General features: G+C 56.0%; 2 protein-coding genes across 2 annotated transcripts; one reads left to right on the top strand and one right to left on the bottom strand.

Annotated features, from left to right (window-relative positions):
- Nucleotides 1–386: 386 nt before the first annotated feature.
- On the bottom strand, nt 387–4,208 carry SYPL2 (synaptophysin like 2). Its single transcript, XM_067310543.1, has 6 exons — nt 4,091–4,208; nt 3,751–3,822; nt 2,856–2,980; nt 1,852–2,053; nt 1,575–1,766; nt 387–532 (listed from the first exon to the last, which is right to left on the bottom strand). Exons 1-6 carry the CDS (start codon nt 4,139–4,141, stop codon nt 404–406), a joined length of 771 nt encoding a protein of 256 aa, XP_067166644.1. The 5' UTR covers nt 4,142–4,208; the 3' UTR covers nt 387–403.
- Nucleotides 4,209–5,662: 1,454 nt separating this feature from the next.
- On the top strand, nt 5,663–17,800 carry PSMA5 (proteasome 20S subunit alpha 5). Its single transcript, XM_067310419.1, has 9 exons — nt 5,663–5,800; nt 7,113–7,179; nt 9,589–9,715; nt 10,854–10,921; nt 11,720–11,827; nt 11,930–11,988; nt 12,955–13,057; nt 14,250–14,336; nt 17,525–17,800. The coding sequence occupies exons 1-9, from the start codon at nt 5,772–5,774 to the stop codon at nt 17,600–17,602; spliced, it is 726 nt and encodes a 241-aa protein (XP_067166520.1). The 5' UTR covers nt 5,663–5,771; the 3' UTR covers nt 17,603–17,800.
- The last annotated feature ends 588 nt before the right edge of the window (nt 17,801–18,388 follow it).

The raw sequence follows: 18,388 nt of genomic DNA, 5'->3' as shown, positions 1-18,388 counted from the left end.
GCACTCAGGTGTTATATACCCCTATAGGGAGCTGGTCGCCCAGGGGTTACATATAGCCCCTATACAGAGCTGCACACCCAGGAGTTTTATGTGCCTCCTATACAGAAGTGGACACCCGGGGTTATACGTGCACCCTATACAGAGCCGGACGGCCACGGTTCGCGCCCCCTACGCAGCGCCCCGTGCCGGGGGCTATACGTTCCCCTATAGCAGCCATCCCCCCCCCCTCCCCGCCATCCCCCCCCCCCCGCCACCGCGGCCAGGCCAGCGACACCCCGTCCCCAGGGCGGGCAGCCGGCGCGTGGCCCCCAGGGACCCCCGTGTGCCCATCGCCGGGGGGGGGGGGGGCAGTCCGAAACGGTTCCCGGCGGCGGGTTGGGGGGGGGGGGCGCGGGGGGGGCGGCTACTGCTTGTCGATGGCGCCCTGCTCGGCGGCGCTGTCGCGGGGGGCAGCCTGCGCGTGCCACGCCGTCTCCTTAAACACGAACCAGCAGTTCCCGGCCCACAGGATAAAATTGATGAAGCCGAAGAGCTGCGCGGGAGAGAAGAGAGCGCCGCGGGGCGCCCGCGTGAGCGCCTTGGGGGGGGGCGTTGCGGGGAAGGGTCCCGGGGCTGTGATATCCCCCCCCCCAGGTTAGCTGGAGCTAAAAGCAGGGATTTGGGGGCTTCAGGGGGCTTCTCCCCGCAGGCGGGGGCTGCAAGAAAGGCCGCAGGGGCACAAGTCTCGTGCGTCCAGCACCGGAGTTAGCAATGCGGATGCAGCACGAGTGTGTGTGAGTGTGTGTGTGTGTGTGTGCACGCGTTTCCACTGCCCTCTTCCGGCTGCGAGCAGAAATCTTGTGGGCGCATGTGTGCACGAGGGCATGTGTGCATGCGTGTGTGTGCATGCACGTGCCTGCATGCATGTGCACATGCATGAGTGCATGCATGCGTGTACATGTCTGCGTGCATGTGCATGTGTGTGTGTGCGTGCATGTGTGTGCATGTCTGTATGCACGTGTGTGCATGTGCACAACTGTATCCATGTGCATGTGCATGCATGTGCATGTCTGTATGCATGTGTGTGTGCATGTGCATATGTGTGTGTGCATGCATGCACATGTCTGCATGCATGTGCGTGTGCATGTGCACATGCATGCACGCTCATGTCTGTATGTGTGTATGTGTGTGCAGGCATTCATGTGCATATTTGTATGCATGTGTGTGTGCATGCATGTCTGTATGCATGTGTGTATGCATGTGTGTGCACATGTGTGCATGTCTGTATGCATGTGCATGTGCAGGTGCATGTCTGCATCCATGTGTGTGCATGTGTGTGTGCGTATGCATGCATGGGCGTGCATGCATGTATGCATGTGCACGTGCATGCATAGCCTGCCTGCCTGCATGTGCATACTGGTACATATGCGTGTGCATGCATGCACATGTTTGCTTGTGCATTTGTGCATATGTGAATACGTGCATGCACATGCATGCACATCCGCACGAGGATTCGCTCCCCCCCGCACAGCTCCCCAGCCCCTCCTTAAGCCCCCCGTCCCCGTGCAGAGCCGGGGGCCGCCGGTGGCTCTCACCACGGAGATGTTGGCCAGCCCCATGGCCGGCGTGGCCCCCGCGTTGCACACCGCCTCCTGGCCCTGGCACACGCTCATGGCGCCGATGAGGCTGGAGGGCCGCGTGGCCCCCTTCACGTCGCTCAGCCCCTTGCCCCACGCCGCCGCCGCCACCAGCCAGAGGAAGGCGAAGGAGACGGTCACGCAGAAATCCTGCCGGGGACGGAAGCGGCCGGGCTGAGCCCCTTGGCCGGGGGCAGGATGGGGCCCCGCGGCGCGGCACGGCACGGCACCTTACCGCGAAGGGCAGCTGCTTCTTCTCGCCGTAGAGGGAATGAAAGCGCAGGTAGAGCACCAGAGCCGCCATGGCGTAGAGGAAGGAGAAGACCCCCAGGGTCACGAAAAACTCAGCGGGCGCCGAGAAGTCCCCGACGAGGTGCAGGGTCCGGCTCTCGGAGGCGCCCTCGCAATCCGGCATCTCGAAAGGCACCTGGTACAACCTGGGCGCGGGGGCACGGCGGGAGAGCAATGCCGGGCTTTGCCGGCTGCTCTCGCGGCCGTGTCCGAGCTCGGCGAACGAGCCGGCGAAGGAAAGCGGCGCCGGAGCGTCCTGCCCACGTTAAAGCAGCTACCGCCCGGCTGCAGGTTAGGGCAGGGAGAGAGGGGGGGAAAAACCCGCGGCCACCCAAAATGCACCAAATCCTGTAGCCACCCAAAATGCACCAGATCCCGCAGCCACCCAAAATGCACCAGATCCTGCGGCCACCCAAAATGCTCCAAATCCTGTATCCACCCAAAATGTACCAGATCCTGCAGTCACCCAAAATGCACCAAACCCTGCGGCCACCCAAAATGCACCAAATCCTATATCCACCCCAAATGCTCCAAACCCTGCGGCCACCCAAAATGCACCAAATCCTATATCCACCCAAAATGCACCAAACTCTGCGGCCACCCAAAATGCTCCAAATCCCGTGGCCACCGAAAATGCACCAGATCCTGTGGCCACCCAAAATGCACCAGATCCTGCAGTCACCCAAAATGCACCAAATCCTGCAGTCACCCAAAATGCACCAGATCCCGTGGCCACCCAAAATGCACCAAACCCCGCAGCCACCCAAAATGCGCCGGGTGCTCCCGGGGGTTCGGCGCAGTTCTTCCTCCGCGGTGCCTCCCCGCGTGTGGGCACCGTGGCTGCGATGCTGGAGGATCCCGGCCGGCGTTGGAACAGCAGGTACCGGATTCTCCCGGCACTGCCCGGCCGCCTGCAGCCCGCGGGGGGGGGCTCCCCGGCCCCCGTACCTGAAGGGGTACCCGAACTGCACCGAAATGGCGCTCATCTCTTTGGTTTCGCCGTTGCATTTCACCGTGGCCCCCGTCTCGCCGCTGAAGGAGCCGCAGGCCCCGAAAGCGAAGATGGCGAAAAGCTGCAAGAGAAGCGACGGCGGGTGGGGGCCGCCCGCCGGCCCCCCCCCCCCCGGGCCCCCCGCGGGCCTCGGCCGCCGGATTCGGCCGCCGGCGCTGAGTCACGGCGGCGGCGGCGAGCTGCCGTCCCGCAGCTGTCGGCCGCGGCGCGCCAGCCGCCCGGGGGTCGCCCCGGCGAGGGCAGCCCCGGGGGGGCGGCGTTCGGGTGCCCGGCACCCACCTTTCCCCCCCCACCCCCCCTTCCCGGGGATTTTTAGGAGGGTGACGGTGCCGGCCGCGGCGAGGAGCCCCCGGTGCCGTTCGTCCCACCGAGCCGGATTGCGCTGGTGCCTCCGGGGTGCCAGGAAACGCCAGGACCCTGGGAAGCGCCTGGCTGCCCCCCCAGCACCCATTGCCCCCCCCAGCACCCGCCTGGCACCCGCTGAGCCCCGCGGCCGCGGCGGCGCCCCGACGTCACCCGTCCCGTCCGGCGCGGCCGGGCAAAGCCACCTGCTCAAGGTCACCGGCGGGACCCAGGCGTCCGGGCGGGCGGCCCCGCACCCGGCCTCGTCGGGACGCACCCGGGCTGGGGGCACCCGGGGGGGCCCCCTTGTCCCCGGGGGGGTGTTTCAGGTCTTCGGAAAGGGACGGGTGACCCCGAAACCGTGCGAGCCCGGAGCTCGGCCCGGGGGGGGGGGAAGTGCTGCCACCCCGGGGTGCTGGGGACGGGGCTGCACCCGGGGGGGCTCCGGGGGTCCGGGGGGGGGACGGGACCCCGGGGGGGGGGACTCACCCACTGCAGCACCTTGACGAAGCCCAGGGGCTCCTGGAGGCGGCCCCAGCGCATCCCGCCCAGGACGCGGTCCTGCGGGAGAGAGACGCCGTGAGCCGGGCACCGGGGGCTGCACCGGGGGGGGCTGCACCGGGGGGGTGTACCGGGAGGGTTGTACCGGGGGGGTTGTACCGGGGGGTTGCACTGGAGGGGTTGCACCAGGGCACCGGGGGTTGCCCGGGGGGTTGCACCAGGGGTTGCACCGGGGCACCGGGGGGTTGCACCGGGGGGGGGGCCGTTCCGCGACTTGCACTGGCGGGTGGCACCGGGCGGCCGCCCCGGGGCACCGGCGGGACCCTACCTGGAGCCGGGGCGTTTTGTCGCCGGCCGCGGGGGCGCCGGGCTCCGACATGGCCGGGCCGGGCCGGGGCCGTGGGCGCCGTCGGCGCTGCCTCCGCCGCCCGCTGCGGCCGCGCCGCTGTCCGAGCCGCCGCGGCGGCGCCGCCGGGAGCCCCCGCGGCCCCGGGCAGGGCAGCGCCGCCCCGGCCCGCCCCGCCCCGGCTCGGCCCCGGCCCCGGCCCCGGCCCGCCCCCCCGGGGCTCCCCCGGCCCGGCCCCGCCTCGGGGCGGCCCCTCGGCGCGGCTCCGCGGGTGCCCCGGGCCGCCGCCCGCCCGCCCATTCGTCCGTCCGTCCGTCCGTCCGTCTGTCCATCGGCGCGGCCGGGCCCCCGCCTCGTCCGCCCGTCCCTCCGCCCGTTCGCCCGTCTCCCCGTCCGCCTTGTCCGTCCGTCTGTCCACCCGTTCTCCCGTCTCCCCATCTGCCTCGTCCGTCCGTCCATCCGCCCGTTTTGCCAGGCCTCCTGACCATCAGCCCATCCGTCCTTCTGTCCGTCCACCCATCCGCCTGTCCGTTTCTCACTCCGTCTGTCCAGCAACCCACTCATCTGTCTATCTATCTGCCCGTCCGTCCATCCGGCTGTCCATCCCTCTGCCCATCCATCCGTCTGTCCATCTGTCCACCAGCCCGTCTGTCCATCCATCTGCTCGTCCGTCCATCCATTTCCCAGTCCATCAGCCAATCCATCCATCCGTCCATCCATACACCCATCTGTCCATCCCTCCGTCCATCCATCCATACGTCCGTCTGTCCCTTAGCCCACCAGCCCGTCCGTTTGTCCCTCCGCCCACCCCTGGGCCGCAGCGCCAAGTGCCCTGCAGGGTCCCCAGCACCCTGCCCCTGCCCCGTGTCCCCCGTGTCCCCGGTGCCACCCGGCCGCCTGTCCCCCCGGAAGCGGGGGCTCTACGGGACACGCACCTCGGGGTGGGTGACACCCAGTGGGCGACACCGCAGGGCTGGGGCGGCCACGTGCGCCCGGGGCAGGAAGCGCCAGGGGGAAGCGGAAGAGCCAGGTTGGGGGCCAGGGGTGGCAGCTCCACCCGGGGGGGGGGGACGACGACCCTGCCCCTCCCCCACACCATGTCACCCCTCCCCCAGCGTGCCGGCCCTGCCCCTCCCCCATCCCACCCCGGCCCTCCCCCACTGTGCTTCCCTCTCCCCATCCCCCACTCTGCCGGCCCTGCCCCTCCCCCCCTGCGTGGGACTCGCCCCGCCCCCATTCTGCCCTCGCCCCGCCCCCGCTGTGCCTGTCAACCCTCCCCCCCGGGACTGGCCCCGCCCCCTCTCGCCCGGGCCGCCCCGCCCCCCCTCCCTCCCCGTCCCCGCCGAGCACCGCCCCGCGCCGTCCCGCCCCTCGGGAGCGTCTCGGCCAATCCCCGCTGACGGCCGCTCTTGCCCCGCCCCCGCCCCTGCGCGCGGCGCGGGGCCCGCCCTCCCCGCCGACCCATTGGCCGCGTTCCGAAGCGGGCGGCCCAATGGGGCGGCGGCGCGGGCGGAAGCGGGCCGGCGGGGCGGGGCGGCGCCTGCGCGGCGGCGGGCGCTGGCAGGAAGTGGTGGGCAGCCCGGCGAGGGGAGAGCGGCGCTCTGGCCTGCGCCCGCACTAACCGCCCGCGCGCCCGCGCCGCCGCCGCCCCGCTGCCGCCAGCATGTTCCTCACGCGCTCCGAGTACGACCGGTGAGTGCCCGCCGCCGCCCCGCGCCGCCGCCCGCCTCCTCGGGCGGCCGCGGCCTGCGGCTGAGTCACCGGCCTGCTCCCGCCCGCCGTCTCCATGGCGACGCGCTGGGCCGGGCCGGGTCAGGCCCCCTCCCCGCCGCCGCTGCCTCGCTGCCCCGGGGCCTGACGGAGCCCGGGGCCTCCCCGAGCCCGGCGGCAGCGCGGCGAGCGCGGCGACGGCCGTGCGGAGCGGAGCGGGCGGGCGAGGCCCAGCGCTGCTAGGTCATGCCTGGGCCGCGCCGCCCCCGTGCCCGACCTCCGCGCCTGGGGCCTGTCCCCCCTCGCCTGGGCCCGGGGACCCTTCTCTCGTCCTTCCCCCCGGTCCGTGCTCACTCCGTTCCCTCCTTCCTCTTGCGCCTTCTTTTCTTTTCACGTGCATTTTTTTCCATTTTCAGAATGTTTTGCCCCATTCAAGGGCAGCCCTTTGGCGCGTCTCGCACTGCGAGAGGCCTCCCAGTTTCTTGCTTCTAAGGAGGGGGCAGAAAGGATTTTAGACTGCCAGTGTGGGAAGGGGAGTCTGTGCTCTGCTTGCACCAGGATCAGGGCCAACCAGTAGAAGTTCTGACTTGAGCTACGTTGACTAAAGACAGCGATTTCCTAAGGCTGCACCTTATCTTACTAAGCTGCTTACAAGGCCGGGAAGGGGCTGAACGTTAGGAAATCCCTGGGAATGTTCTGCGTGCGGACGGACTCGCTGGCTGCGCTGTTGTTTTTGCTTAGCAGCAAAATCGGTCTGGTGGAAGCCTGCTGGTGCACAGACGGCATCGTCATCTCCGGGTTTATCCAATATAACGGGAGGCGCGTTAAAAGGCAGGTTGGATTAGCATCTGGGGAGGGTAGCACCAGGATGCCCTAAGAAGGGAATGGATCTTTGTTTTGGCCAGGCAGAAGCCTACCGTCTCCGGGAGCCAAAAGACAACGTGCTGCTTGGAGTCCAAAGACAGGTTACTTCCAGCTTCCGTGACAGAAAGTATCTCTCCAGAATAAATTTCCTTCTGACCTGTAATTAGATCTGCTAGAATTTCTTTTCTGTTTCTCTACAAGTATCCTGAATCCAGACCTTGCTAATCAGCCTCTGCCGTCAGGGTGACAGGATGCTGGGTGAGGAGTATGAAGCGATGAAGCATTCTGGCTGCTGAAATGCGTTGCTCCCGTGTTACCTGTTCCTAGTTGGCCTGACTTGTACCCTTATCGCTCGCGAACAGGGAACTGCGTTTCCTGACGGCCTGCGGTTTTCTGCCCCTTAACGCCATCTCTGCTGTTGTTCTTGCAGGGGTGTGAACACTTTTTCTCCGGAGGGGAGGCTTTTCCAAGTGGAGTATGCCATTGAGGCCATTAAGGTATCGTGAGTTCTCTCATGCTACAGCTGTATCAACTCTACCTGGGTGCCAAACTGCGCTCTCGAGGACCCTCTCAAACAAGAAGCCTAAATTTGGTCGGGAATGCTGAAACGAGGAGCAAAAAAACGTCCCCCCAAAACCAGAAAACAAACAAACAAATTCAACAGGGGCAGATTCTGTTAATTTGGGCTCTGGTTTTTCTCTGTAGTAAAGCGGGATTTGGCCAACTTCCAAGGGTAATACGCAACGCTGAGCAGGAGTCGGGAGACGCTGCCTGTTCTGATGGGTGCCATTCTTGTACGTGACTTTTGGCAGCTCTTTGGCCTTTTATGCACAGTCGTTAGCACAAGAGTTGCATTTAATGTCTTTCATACAGCTATACTTCCTGCAGCTCTCTACTTCTCTTTTATAGTTATTGAGGAATTAAAGAGCGCTGCAGCTCAGGAGGGGGAAGCAGGGGAACGTTGCCTGCACCAGTCTGCTCCTAAGACAAATGCAATCCGAAGATGCTAATCTCAAAATCAGAACTGCTAAAAACTAGCGTTGAAGCTAGAGGGTCTAAACGTTTCTGTCATGAATCTTTAACAACAAAAGCTGGCATCAGTAGGGTGACACTTAAATGTCCATAAATGCTTCCCTAACAGTGGACAAGTGCTATGCCTTCTCTTAACTTTCCTGAGCTAGGGGAGTCCTGCTTTCTGGTCCGTGTGCTTTGTGAATATGGAGTCCCTTAAAAAACAGAGCAGCTTTTCCCTCGTTATTACCAATGTGACATTCCTTTTCTTAGCTTGCTGCTGTTGTAGCTTGGAGTTGGTCACATTTTGCTCAGGCGAATTTTAAAACCTGATGGTAAAGATGAGAGATAATGTCCCTATGAGCGAGCTAACCTACATCTGCAGAACTGACGGGCCTTTTGGGGGCATTAAGTGTTCTTCGTAAGTGTTGTTCTTGTCCCTGAGAACTTGAGAATTGATTGGGAACAAGTTTAAACTTGGGGAAAAGTGGTCTAGGGACTTTTAATGTAAATGATAAAGCGAAGAACCTCTAAGTGGGCATGTTTGGACTGGGAGGAGGATTGATAGCTTTATCTTGTACTTGTTAAGTTCACTGAAGCACTGCTTAAACGAGGAGGCAAAAGTAAGAATTTGTTAAGGAATAGTGAAGTGAGAGCTCCTAAAGGGATGCTAGTCATGATGCCATTGTGTTATTGATAAAACACATCTACTAGAGCAGCAATCTTCTGGGATCTTTCTGGCTTTGCTCTTTTTGCGCATCAGTTGATAAGCTCACAAATGAAACTGCAGCTCAGGTGGCTCTTCTGACATCCTAGGTGCGGTGCCCATGTGTTAGGGTCTTAGGAGGAGCTTTTATTCATGCGTGATAGTCTTATTAATGAACAGACATCTGAAATGACACCAAGTATCCCTTCTTCACCTGAGGTTTGGGCTCAGCTGTGCTCTTGAAGGGTGGCAGCCGTTGGGCGATGGCTAGAAACCGCATGTACCTGCAACCGGGAGGTTCTTCTCTGCCTCTGACCGAGACAGGTTGCAGACGTATCTACGCTGGGAAGCTTGCTGCTAAAATTATGCTCGTGTAACTTGATCTGGGTATTCCAGAGCGAGCATCTCCGTGCTGCATCTGGTATAGTTATACCAGCAAATTCCCCAGCGTGGAAAAGCTGCTGGTGCTAGGTGCAAGGCATTGACTGCCAAGAACCCTCGAGACCTGATCCCCCCTCTGATGCACTTGCGGCCTAGTTGGTTTGTGATGATGTCTCGGTTTTTTCCACACCTGTAAGATGTGAGGATAAAACTTACTGCAGCCTCAGCTCCCTTCTGAAGTAGTTAAGCTGCCTAGAAAGTGGGTATGTGTGCAAAATACTTATTTCACCTGTAAATTTGGAAGATGGGAAGAGACTTAGAAGAAAAGGAGCTAAATGAAAGAAAATGGCTAATCCAAAAGTATAGATACAGTCAGAATTATGGCCGCTGTGTGAAGTCCATGTCTCTGGCTTTAAAATTTAATTTCTGTCTTGCAAAGTAGATTCAAAAAGCTTTTAAATTCAAATTCTTAAAAGACTTTAAGCTGTAAAAATTGATGTCTCTTAAGGAAGAGATTAATTATTTGCAGCAGTGTTGCTGGGTTCTGATGAACTAATCGGGAAAGATGCGTGGTTTGACCTTTCCAGTCTCCTAGTTCAAGTTCTAACATTTCTTAGTTTGGTTTGCAAAACCGCATAGTTTTATACTTAGTGGGTTCACATGGATGATGCTGTAGTGTCTGACTCCAAAACGAAACACCTACGAATAAATGGTGCGATGCTAGACTTCTCTTTCTGCTAGGTGCCCTGGGTAGGCCTGGACTAATGCCCTAGATCAGGTGTGGTGGTAACTGTGTGGCTGTTCTTAGCTTGGTTCCACAGCCATCGGGATCCAGACCTCGGAGGGTGTTTGCCTGGCTGTGGAGAAGAGAATCACCTCCCCGCTTATGGAGCCCAGCAGCATTGAGAAAATTGTAGAAATAGATTCCCACATAGGTAAGAAGTGTAATTCTGTTGCCCTTCCGGTGGGGCCCCAAGGGAATTCCGCAGGTTTTGGATATATGTCATAAAACTCTGTGCCCTAAAAGTTTCAGAAATTGTATTTCAGGACAAGTCTTTCCTTGTAGGCAGCCCTGCCGAAATAAGTGGGAGCGCTTGACCCTCCCAGTGAGCACCAGGTTCTGGTCACTGGTTTTCCAGGCGCCAGGCCAGCAGGGTATAGTTACAGGAGCAGGAAGAGGCAGCTGAAGCACCCCCCCCCCCCAATATGACCTCCCTCATGAAAGCTCATCCCAAATTTAGATCTGGAAGGGCAGGGAATTACTGCAATGTAAAGGCTTGACTCTAGGCCAGTTTCTGTTGGAGCACTAATGTTAGCCTGTACCCCCGCTCGCAGCGGCCTCCTGCCCCATGAGGGGGCCCGGGAAGGGGCTCGTTACCAAATATGTCAACTTGAAAAGCAGGAGACCTCCAAAATACTCGTGTTGATGGCATGGGTCATGGAAGCATAGGAGCTCTTGAAGAGTCCAGTCTCTTCCTCCTGTGTGCTTTTGATACGGCCCTTCTCTTCATCTGCTTGGGGGTAGCCACAACTTAAATGTTGGGCGGCTGGTTCAACCCGGCTCTTGGCTACCTCACTTTGTTAGGCCACCTCTGTTGTGGAGGCTTCCTCAAGGCCCTTCTCAAACCTCCTGCTGCGTTGCCCCTAGCTAAGAGTTAGCTGGCCCTCTCCGCAGGCCGGGATGAGTAAGTTCCCCTTCCAGCAGGTTGCGATTCTGTTAGCTTCTCCTGGAAGGCTTCAAATGTGTCTCCTTCGGCTGACTCAGATTCGGAGTGGGTGGGAGGCGTGACTGGAAGAACTCAGTTCTGTATCTGTCCTTCAGCTGCGCGTCCACCCCAGTGGGTACAGCTCAAGCTGGTGAAGTGCTGCCTCTCGCGCTTCAGTAAATCCATTTTGTCCCCGTGCTCCTTGCTTTCTAGCAAGCTGCTGTACTGCGTTACTGCGCGCTCCCGCGCAGGGACCCGCTTTGCCTTAGAGCCTTCTGCGTTTCACTGTGGGTTTCGGGAAGCGCGGGGGAGGGCAGCGCAAGTAAAGTCAATTAGATGACTTGTGATTTCCCTCTTTGTATTCCAGGGTGTGCCATGAGTGGCTTAATAGCTGATGCAAAGACTTTAATTGATAAAGCAAGAGTGGAGACTCAGGTAAGACTTGGCGTTTCTCTTCTCCGAACAATAGCACTAGAGTCTCGGGGGCATCTCCGAAGTCTCTGACACGAGAAGATGGGAAGATCGTTAGGGCAAAGGAACCAGTGTGGAATGGGAGGCACACTGGGAGCCTAGCTTCCCTTACGGGGCTTTTACAGAACAAACAGATGGATTCAATTCCCATATATTTTTCTCTCTTTGGTAGTGAACATCTGGTGGGAATCTTAAGTCAGGTTCTCCAGTGCTGGTGCAGTCTCTTAGGGCTGGCAGATGTGTGCCAGCGAACACGTGGGACTGTGTGTGTCCAACTTCATTTTGACAAAAGACCGACTTGGTAATATTTTCATCCCCTTAAAATTACTCTGTGCCTCAGGTACTCGAAGGTCTCAGGTACAAATCACTGCCTTGTAGTAAAGACTCTTCCTGTGGGGTTTTCCTGCGTGTCGGCACCTGTCCTAGCTCTAGAGAATCAAGTAATTCCATCCCTTCAGAAAGGGATACTGGGGCACTGGGCTGAAGTGCTCTGGCCTTGCACTGTCCTTGTTGGTATCCCAAGGCCTAGATGTCTCAGTTGTTTTTCCGGGACGTCTCTGCCCAAGTTTCTTAGCTTGTTCTGCACTTCTGCTCTTTCTAGTGCTTTCATCTTGTGGCAGAGCTCTGTCAGAAGAGGGGGCTGGAATGAAGTTGTCTTTGTGGCTACGTGGGGCATCGTTCTAGACTGCCGTGTGAATGTTTGATCCAGGATTGTCAGCTTCGGGGAAAGAAGCAATAATTTCAATCTTTATTTTTCTGCAGAATCACTGGTTCACCTACAATGAAACCATGACAGTGGAGAGCGTGACGCAGGCTGTGTCCAACCTTGCCCTGCAGTTTGGGGAGGAGGATGCAGACCCCGGTGCGATGGTGCGTAGCGGCGGAGCTGGGGATGCTCTGGGCATGTGCCACTGTCTCTCCTCTGACTTTGCTGTCAGCCTTGCCTAACCTGTTGGCTGGTTTCTGTTGCAGTCTCGTCCATTTGGTGTCGCACTGCTTTTTGGAGGAGTTGATGAGAAAGGACCCCAGCTGTAAGTTCGGCTCTCTAATTCAGGCCAACTCTGGAAAGTTGGCCTGAAACTTCCCAGGAGTTTTCAATAACTTGATTCAGGGATTTTTTTTACATAAACCAAATACTTGGGGTTTATCCCATTATGTACCTGACATGGCTGTTAATGCTTTTAAACCCTTCCTGTCAAGCGCAGGTTGCTGCGGATTGCAGTGGCGTGAGCACTGACTGCTTGTTCAGGATTGAACGGAATATCACGTCTTCAGAGAATCCTTGCTGCTTTATGTCGTTTCCTAGGCAGGAGAGAGGAGTCAAAGCTCTGGTTCTCCCTAGTTTATTCTTACCTTTCTCCAAAGGACTAGCAGAGCCGCTGGTAACCTAATATCTGGAGTCTGCTGTAACATTCCTTGGGGAGGCGGTGGAGTGCTTGTAACCTGAACTCATGCGCTTCAAACGCTCAGCCCCTCCTGGAGATGGAAACGGCTCGGCAGAGCCAGCCCAATAAGGTCTCCCTAGTGGTCTCCCTCCCAAGAATAGTAGTGACAACTTGCTGGGTTTTTTAAAAAGGAAAAAAAAAAAGGGAAGAAAATGCTCCTATTAGGAGTGTGGAGGGCAGCATCAGGAGTGGACAGCTCTCCTCCAGTTTGGGCCTGCAGGTGCCTTTTGACGTCTTGACCCTCTTCAAATCTTGATCTCCTCCTCTAAATGCCGGGAGGAGAGACCTGCTGCCGCTGCGCTAGTCACAGCGGTCCCTTGAGGCCGCTGCGCGTACTGAAGGAGGCCAGAAGCAGCGCGCAGCTGCTCCGAGCTCTGCTCTGTGTTGGCCGACAAGCTGTCGCTCCTGAGGAGTCCTTGTTCTTCCCCAGCTTCAAGCTGTGTAGTGAGCTCCGTGGGGGCTGCTGTGGATCTCTTGGAAAAGCCCTTGCACCCTCACAGCGTGAGGCGGGGGTGTCCCTGCTATTCATTCTCTCGCCTGTGTTCCCGGCAGGTTTCACATGGACCCGTCGGGGACGTTTGTTCAGTGCGATGCCAGAGCAATCGGGTCCGCCTCGGAAGGCGCACAGAGCTCTCTGCAAGAGGTTTACCATAAGGTAAAAGTTGGAATGGGCTTGACATCACACGAGTCACAGAGCACTAACTACAGGGATCCGCTGGTTTTCTGACTGAAAAACAATTCATAAGACTTTTCTTGAGCTTGTCGGGATTGGATTCGGCCGTTGGCACTTGATCCAGCGATTAGATGTCAGTGTTTAGTTGTTTGGTCGAGGATCTTTACGATAAGGAGTACTACTAGCAGCTTCCCACTAGGCTGCAACTGCTGAGACAGTTTCATGGAATATGAGACTGGTGCCTGAGATGCCAGTACCTGCCTCTGGCGGGTGATAATTAATTCCATGTCAGGAAGTACTCTATAAATAAAAGAATCGCTGTATGGACACTGCCAGTTAGCATCAGCACTCGGTATGGATGAAGCCTGAAGCATATGGAACTAAAGCAAGTGGCTCTGTTTCACCATGCTTGCAGATCTGTCAAGTTAATCGCTTCTGTGCTGCGAGTAGTTGTCCTGTTTGATATTCAATAAAACTTTCTTCCTATCGCAAGGGGAGGAAACAGTCTGTCTTGTGTCATAGGAAGTCAAATACTGTAATGAAAAGCATAATTTATGGTGTTGATTCTCTTGAAGGCTTCCAGCCTAAGACTCAATAACCTAATTTATTAAGCAGCAGAATTGTCCGAATTCTGAGCTCCGTGGCTTGCTAACCATCTTCCAAGTGTGAAGTTATTGCGAACGCAGCAATTGCCACTCTTTGAATGTTGCTCAGCCTTCTGGCTCTAGTTCCTCCTCATGCAGGGATCCACATTATTAAAGCGTGAAGACTTCTGCCAGGAGGAGTCCAGCTTTTCAGAGCTTTTAGTGGACCTTGTTGGGGGACTGCTTGATAGACAGTAACTGGTGAAGGGAAATAGACCCTCAGGTCCTGGTCCTGGCAGTGAGGTTTGTGTGGTCAAGATTAACAGGTCTTAAGCTTTGTAAAAAGTTACACAGAAGCAGAAAGTCACCATCCTCGCAATTGTCACTGTCCGGCCTGAATAGCGTGCTTTGATCTCTTGTTGATACTGTAGAGAACTTGATAAGCTTTTAAATTTGCTGCCAATGACAGCTTAAAGGATTTGAGAAGAGCAGGAGGGAGAGCAGCACACTTCTGGAGTCAAAGGGGTAACAACAAAACAAGTATTTGCGTGAGCATTAATGATAAAACTAATGAGTCATTTGTTTTACAGTCAATGACGCTGAAAGAAGCAATCAAATCTTCCCTGGTCATCCTAAAACAAGTTATGGAGGAGAAACTGAATGCAACCAACATTGAGGTAACCGACTTTGTTACAGCGTGTCTGATAGATAGTGGCTTGTGGCATCTGGCTTGCAGGTGTCTGCACTGCACGTATTCTTTGCTTCCTCAGTGCAAGTCTTGCTGGCTGCTCGGCAAGTGTCTCGGTAAGCGTTTTGCCTTTTAAACATCAGAAGTTGCCTGCTTTCTTTTCGGAGAGAAGAGTTGCCTGTGCTTCTAGAACGAGGAGTTAGTTGGTGGATTAGTTCAGGACTTCCCAAGCCGCAGCGACTCGCTGGCTGCAGACGTTCTTGCGGTTTTAAGCTGCCTGTTGGTAGCATGTCCCGTGTGGCACGCTGGAAAAATTGAAGTTCTTGCTTTCTTTTGTCTTGCCCTAGAGTTGCACACCTGGGCCTGTTTGCTTAGCTCATCCGGGAGCGCTGGCATAAACAACTCTCGTGGGGCTCCCTGGACTTGGGCCAGAGATCGGTGGGAGTGGGGCCCCTCCTGGCCTTACTTGGGCCCGGTCAACCAGTGTGAATCTGTTGTGCCAGCAGGATCGCTTTTTATCCCCCCTCCCTGGGTTCAGCCATTCTTTTTTCCCTGGTACTTGTAATATTAGAAGGAATGAAAATTATACAGCTTCAGGACTTGCTATATTCGGTCTTGGATCAGTGCCAAAAATCTGTTGGAGAGAAGGACCGAAGAGGTAAAGCCTGGTGAAGCTTCCAGGAATGAATGGGTTTCACTAACCTCCAGCTCTCGCCCACAAGCGGCAAGGCTTGCCGAGCTCGCCTCGGCCCAGGCGTGCAGCGCTCCGAGAGATTCCCATGAGCGCGTACTTGTACCTGTCCCCTTAAACCTTGATCCTAAGATCCTAACTCTCTTTTTTTAGGTAGTAAAGGTAGAAACCCTTCCAGATTCTTAGTGATAATGGACAGAAGACGAGCAAGCTGGGATATAGTGTTTGCTTCTATTTCTGGCAGGTTATGAGACACTAGACCTTTTCAAATCGTGTCATTCTGACTCCTGAGCCGCTGTTCTCCTCCCATTCCTTTCCTCTGAGACCTGGGAACCCTTTTCCTGAACAGTCTAAAAGTCTACCCCCCCAACCCCCTTTTTTTAAATTAAATACTGCTGCTGGAAATCCTCTCTGACGTGACAAACTGGCTCTATTTGTGGGGAAAGAAGCAGCAAGCTAGGAGCAGCACGCTGAAAACAAGACGCTCTCTCCAGAAACGATGCCAGCCTGCTGAAATCTGCTTCCACAGATGTACTCCCATCGCGCACAGATCAGTTCTCTCTTGATCAGCTTAAGGTCTCTTCTGGAAGATTTGTAGTACAGTGTGAAGAAATTGAGGCAGAGTAACATGTACAGTATCCTTATGTCACGTCCCCATTTAACTGGGCTTAACTGTGCTTGGCAAAGCTGTGAACGTATTGAGGAACCATAGCAGGGTTAAGTATGAGAAGAATGTGCTGAGGATTAAAAGGTCTCTATTGACTCAAGTCACCCTACTGGTTGAAAATGTCCTACCTGAAGTAGTTACTTTGCTTTCTAGCCTTTTAGAAGTATTTAGTGCTCCAGTTTATTTACTCTAGTTGCTTCCCTCTCTTGTACGGGTTTTTCCATTTAGCAGCAAAGAGAAGGGGGGGGAAACGCAGTCACGGAAGAATGAAATAATTTGGCAGCAAACTTCAGGAGCCTTAAACAACATTACGCTTTTAATTCACTGCTTCCCCATTAAGCCTGGCCTGTAAGGGAATAGTTGAGTAAAGCTTAAGTATATGGGGAGAAGGTAATGCGCAGGATTGAGCAGACTTGGAAAAGCTGCATAGGTAGTGTCTCTAATATTTGTTTTGGGTGGCTTGATGCTGGTGTATACATGTGTGTTAAAGGCTGTCAAGTCCATTTGGGCCTAGTATCTTAGGCCAAGACTCGCACAGATGATGTGAGGTGCCTAAATTGGCGTTTCTAGGTGTGTCTGACTTTTTTTTTCCTGAAAATGCCAGCTACTGCCAGCTAAATCCTGGGCTTTTAAGGGGTTTCAGGCTGTGGGTGTTCAGGACGTCTCTCCTTGAAAAAGGCTTACTGTTGCCCTCCCCTCTGGCCCCAAACGTGTGTCCTACCATCTCCTGCTATTCTGTGGGTCACCCTGCAAGCTGAGAGGCCTAGGAAGAGCTCTAGCATCTGCCAGGACCGTGTGCAGCTTTGTCCAGCTTATTGCAACAAAACACTTTGATCCCTCGAGGCTGGAAATGCCCAGTGCTGCGAGGACGCGAGCGAGGTTTGCAGCATCCGGGCTAGTTCCTGCACCTTTTGGCTTGCCTGCCTGCTGCCGCTATCTTGGACTTTCAGGCCGTGAGCGAGGTGTGAACAAAAATCCCACTTACATTCCTGTTCCGGTCTTGTAATTCTTCAAGTATCTCTTGTTCTGGTGCTCGCTCTGCGAAATGTTTCAGCTGTCGGCCCCGGACGCTGCCTGCCTCTGTTCCTGGCAAAGGGGCAGGGCGGCGTGTTTTGTCCCCCAGCTCTGTCCTTTGGGCTTTGCCTTGTAAGAGATCTTCCTTACAGCCCCTGGCCCGCTTGCACAGGGCACCAGGTAGTCGCAAGGTACGTTGCGGTGCCTGACTTGCTTATTGTCAGTATTTGGTGATCAAAATGGCCACGTGCATTTTTTCGGCCCCTGCCTCAGTTTCCCAAAGCTAATCCACAGTCCCCTTTTCGAGTATTTGGCTTTGTCCTCTTAAAGTGTGTAACAGGCCAGGACTCGTGCCCTTCGTTTTGGAGAAGAGGAGGTCCTCCTGCCTCCTCAGTGTTGCCTCCTGAATCTGAGCAAAGAGATATTTCTACCGAGGACTGCAGGCGCGGGGCCGCACCGAACTGCAGCAAGAGGGAACCCCCCCTTCCAAGAAGTGTTCGATGAAGAGCTAGTATTAACAGGGTGTCTCCCCGCAGCAAGCAGAAGCAGAGCCTGAGCCCAATAGATGTTCCCTGCTGCTGCTACTATGAGGAGATTGAGTCAATTAAAAGCTATTTATGTGGCAGCCAGCTATTTTGGGGAATCAAAGAGCATGTTACAGGGTGGAATGATCTTGCTGGGCTGGCAGATCAGGCAGCCGAGAAGGAACAGCTGCTCTGTCTGCTGTGGCTTCTCTCTGTTCCCTGCCCCATGCTGTCACTTCACATATGCGGGCACGTTTAACCCCTTGCTCTTTCTCTTTCAGCTTGCCACAGTGGAGCCGGGGATGAAGTTCCACATGTACACGAAAGAAGAGCTTGAAGAGGTCATCAAGGATATTTGAAAAAGAGAGAGACTCCCTCAAGGCTCATTCCCCAATCAAAGTGAACTGACTCTCGGTTCCTTCCAGTACCTGTGATTTTATTTCCAGCAGCATCTGTACTTGCTCTTCTTAGAAGGCTCTTAAGGTTTTTTTACAGTTTCTGTACATAACTGATCTCTACAATAAGAGGAAATGAGAATAAATCATTTTGTTACTCTATCTTGGGTTCCTCATAATAGAGGTCTGAGGTGGGGAAGCGCTCAACCATTTAGAGCAAAACCGAGGAGCAGATGAGGACAACATCTGCTGCTGAAATCACTGCAGGGCAAAACAGCGCGTGCCGGGGTTGCTGTGTTCTCTGGGAATCGCTCTCTGGACGGCGCTGTTCCTAACAGCCTTCCAGACAACGGCGGTTGCTCAAGGAGCCCTGGCTGGCTACGCCAGTAGCAAGTCTCCCTCTCGTGGAGAACGCAGCTATATCACATCAGCACAGCCCGTGTATAATTTTACACGAGTCTTGAAAGACATGAGACTTTTAGGTCTGCTTGTACCTAAAGCGGGCTCGGTGTTTGTGTTCCCTTCTGAATGGGAGCTTGGAAGGACATGCAATGACTATGTGATAGAGCAGAGTCCACCAAGTGTGGAATAACTCTGAGATTAAGAGGACCACCCCTTCCCTGTTGACCTGGGCAGGTGTCATTGAATTTTGAGAGTATTATTCAGACCGGTGAACTTTTGCTCATCTACTTAATGGGGCTTGTTGCTTTTGTTTCTAGTTACCCCCTGCAGGCAGCTCTTTGTCCTTGA

This window comes from Apteryx mantelli, chromosome 25 (assembly GCF_036417845.1).
Source record: "Apteryx mantelli isolate bAptMan1 chromosome 25, bAptMan1.hap1, whole genome shotgun sequence".
NCBI lineage: Eukaryota > Metazoa > Chordata > Aves > Apterygiformes > Apterygidae > Apteryx > Apteryx mantelli.
This window is presented reverse-complemented; position numbering and strand designations above follow the sequence as displayed.

Coding starts and splice junctions, on each gene's coding strand:
- SYPL2 (XM_067310543.1), bottom strand. CDS start 4,141: ATGTCGGAGCCCGGCGCCCCCGCGGCCGGCGACAAAACGCCCCGGCTC. Junction 3,823..4,090: donor ACAAAACGCCCCGGCTCCAG/GTAGGGTCCCGC, acceptor TCTCTCCCGCAG/GACCGCGTCCTGGGCGGGAT. Junction 2,981..3,750: donor TCGTCAAGGTGCTGCAGTGG/GTGAGTCCCCCC, acceptor CTTCTCTTGCAG/CTTTTCGCCATCTTCGCTTT.
- PSMA5 (XM_067310419.1), top strand. CDS start 5,772: ATGTTCCTCACGCGCTCCGAGTACGACCG. Junction 9,716..10,853: donor AGAAATAGATTCCCACATAG/GTAAGAAGTGTA, acceptor TTTGTATTCCAG/GGTGTGCCATGAGTGGCTTA. Junction 11,989..12,954: donor GATGAGAAAGGACCCCAGCT/GTAAGTTCGGCT, acceptor TGTTCCCGGCAG/GTTTCACATGGACCCGTCGG.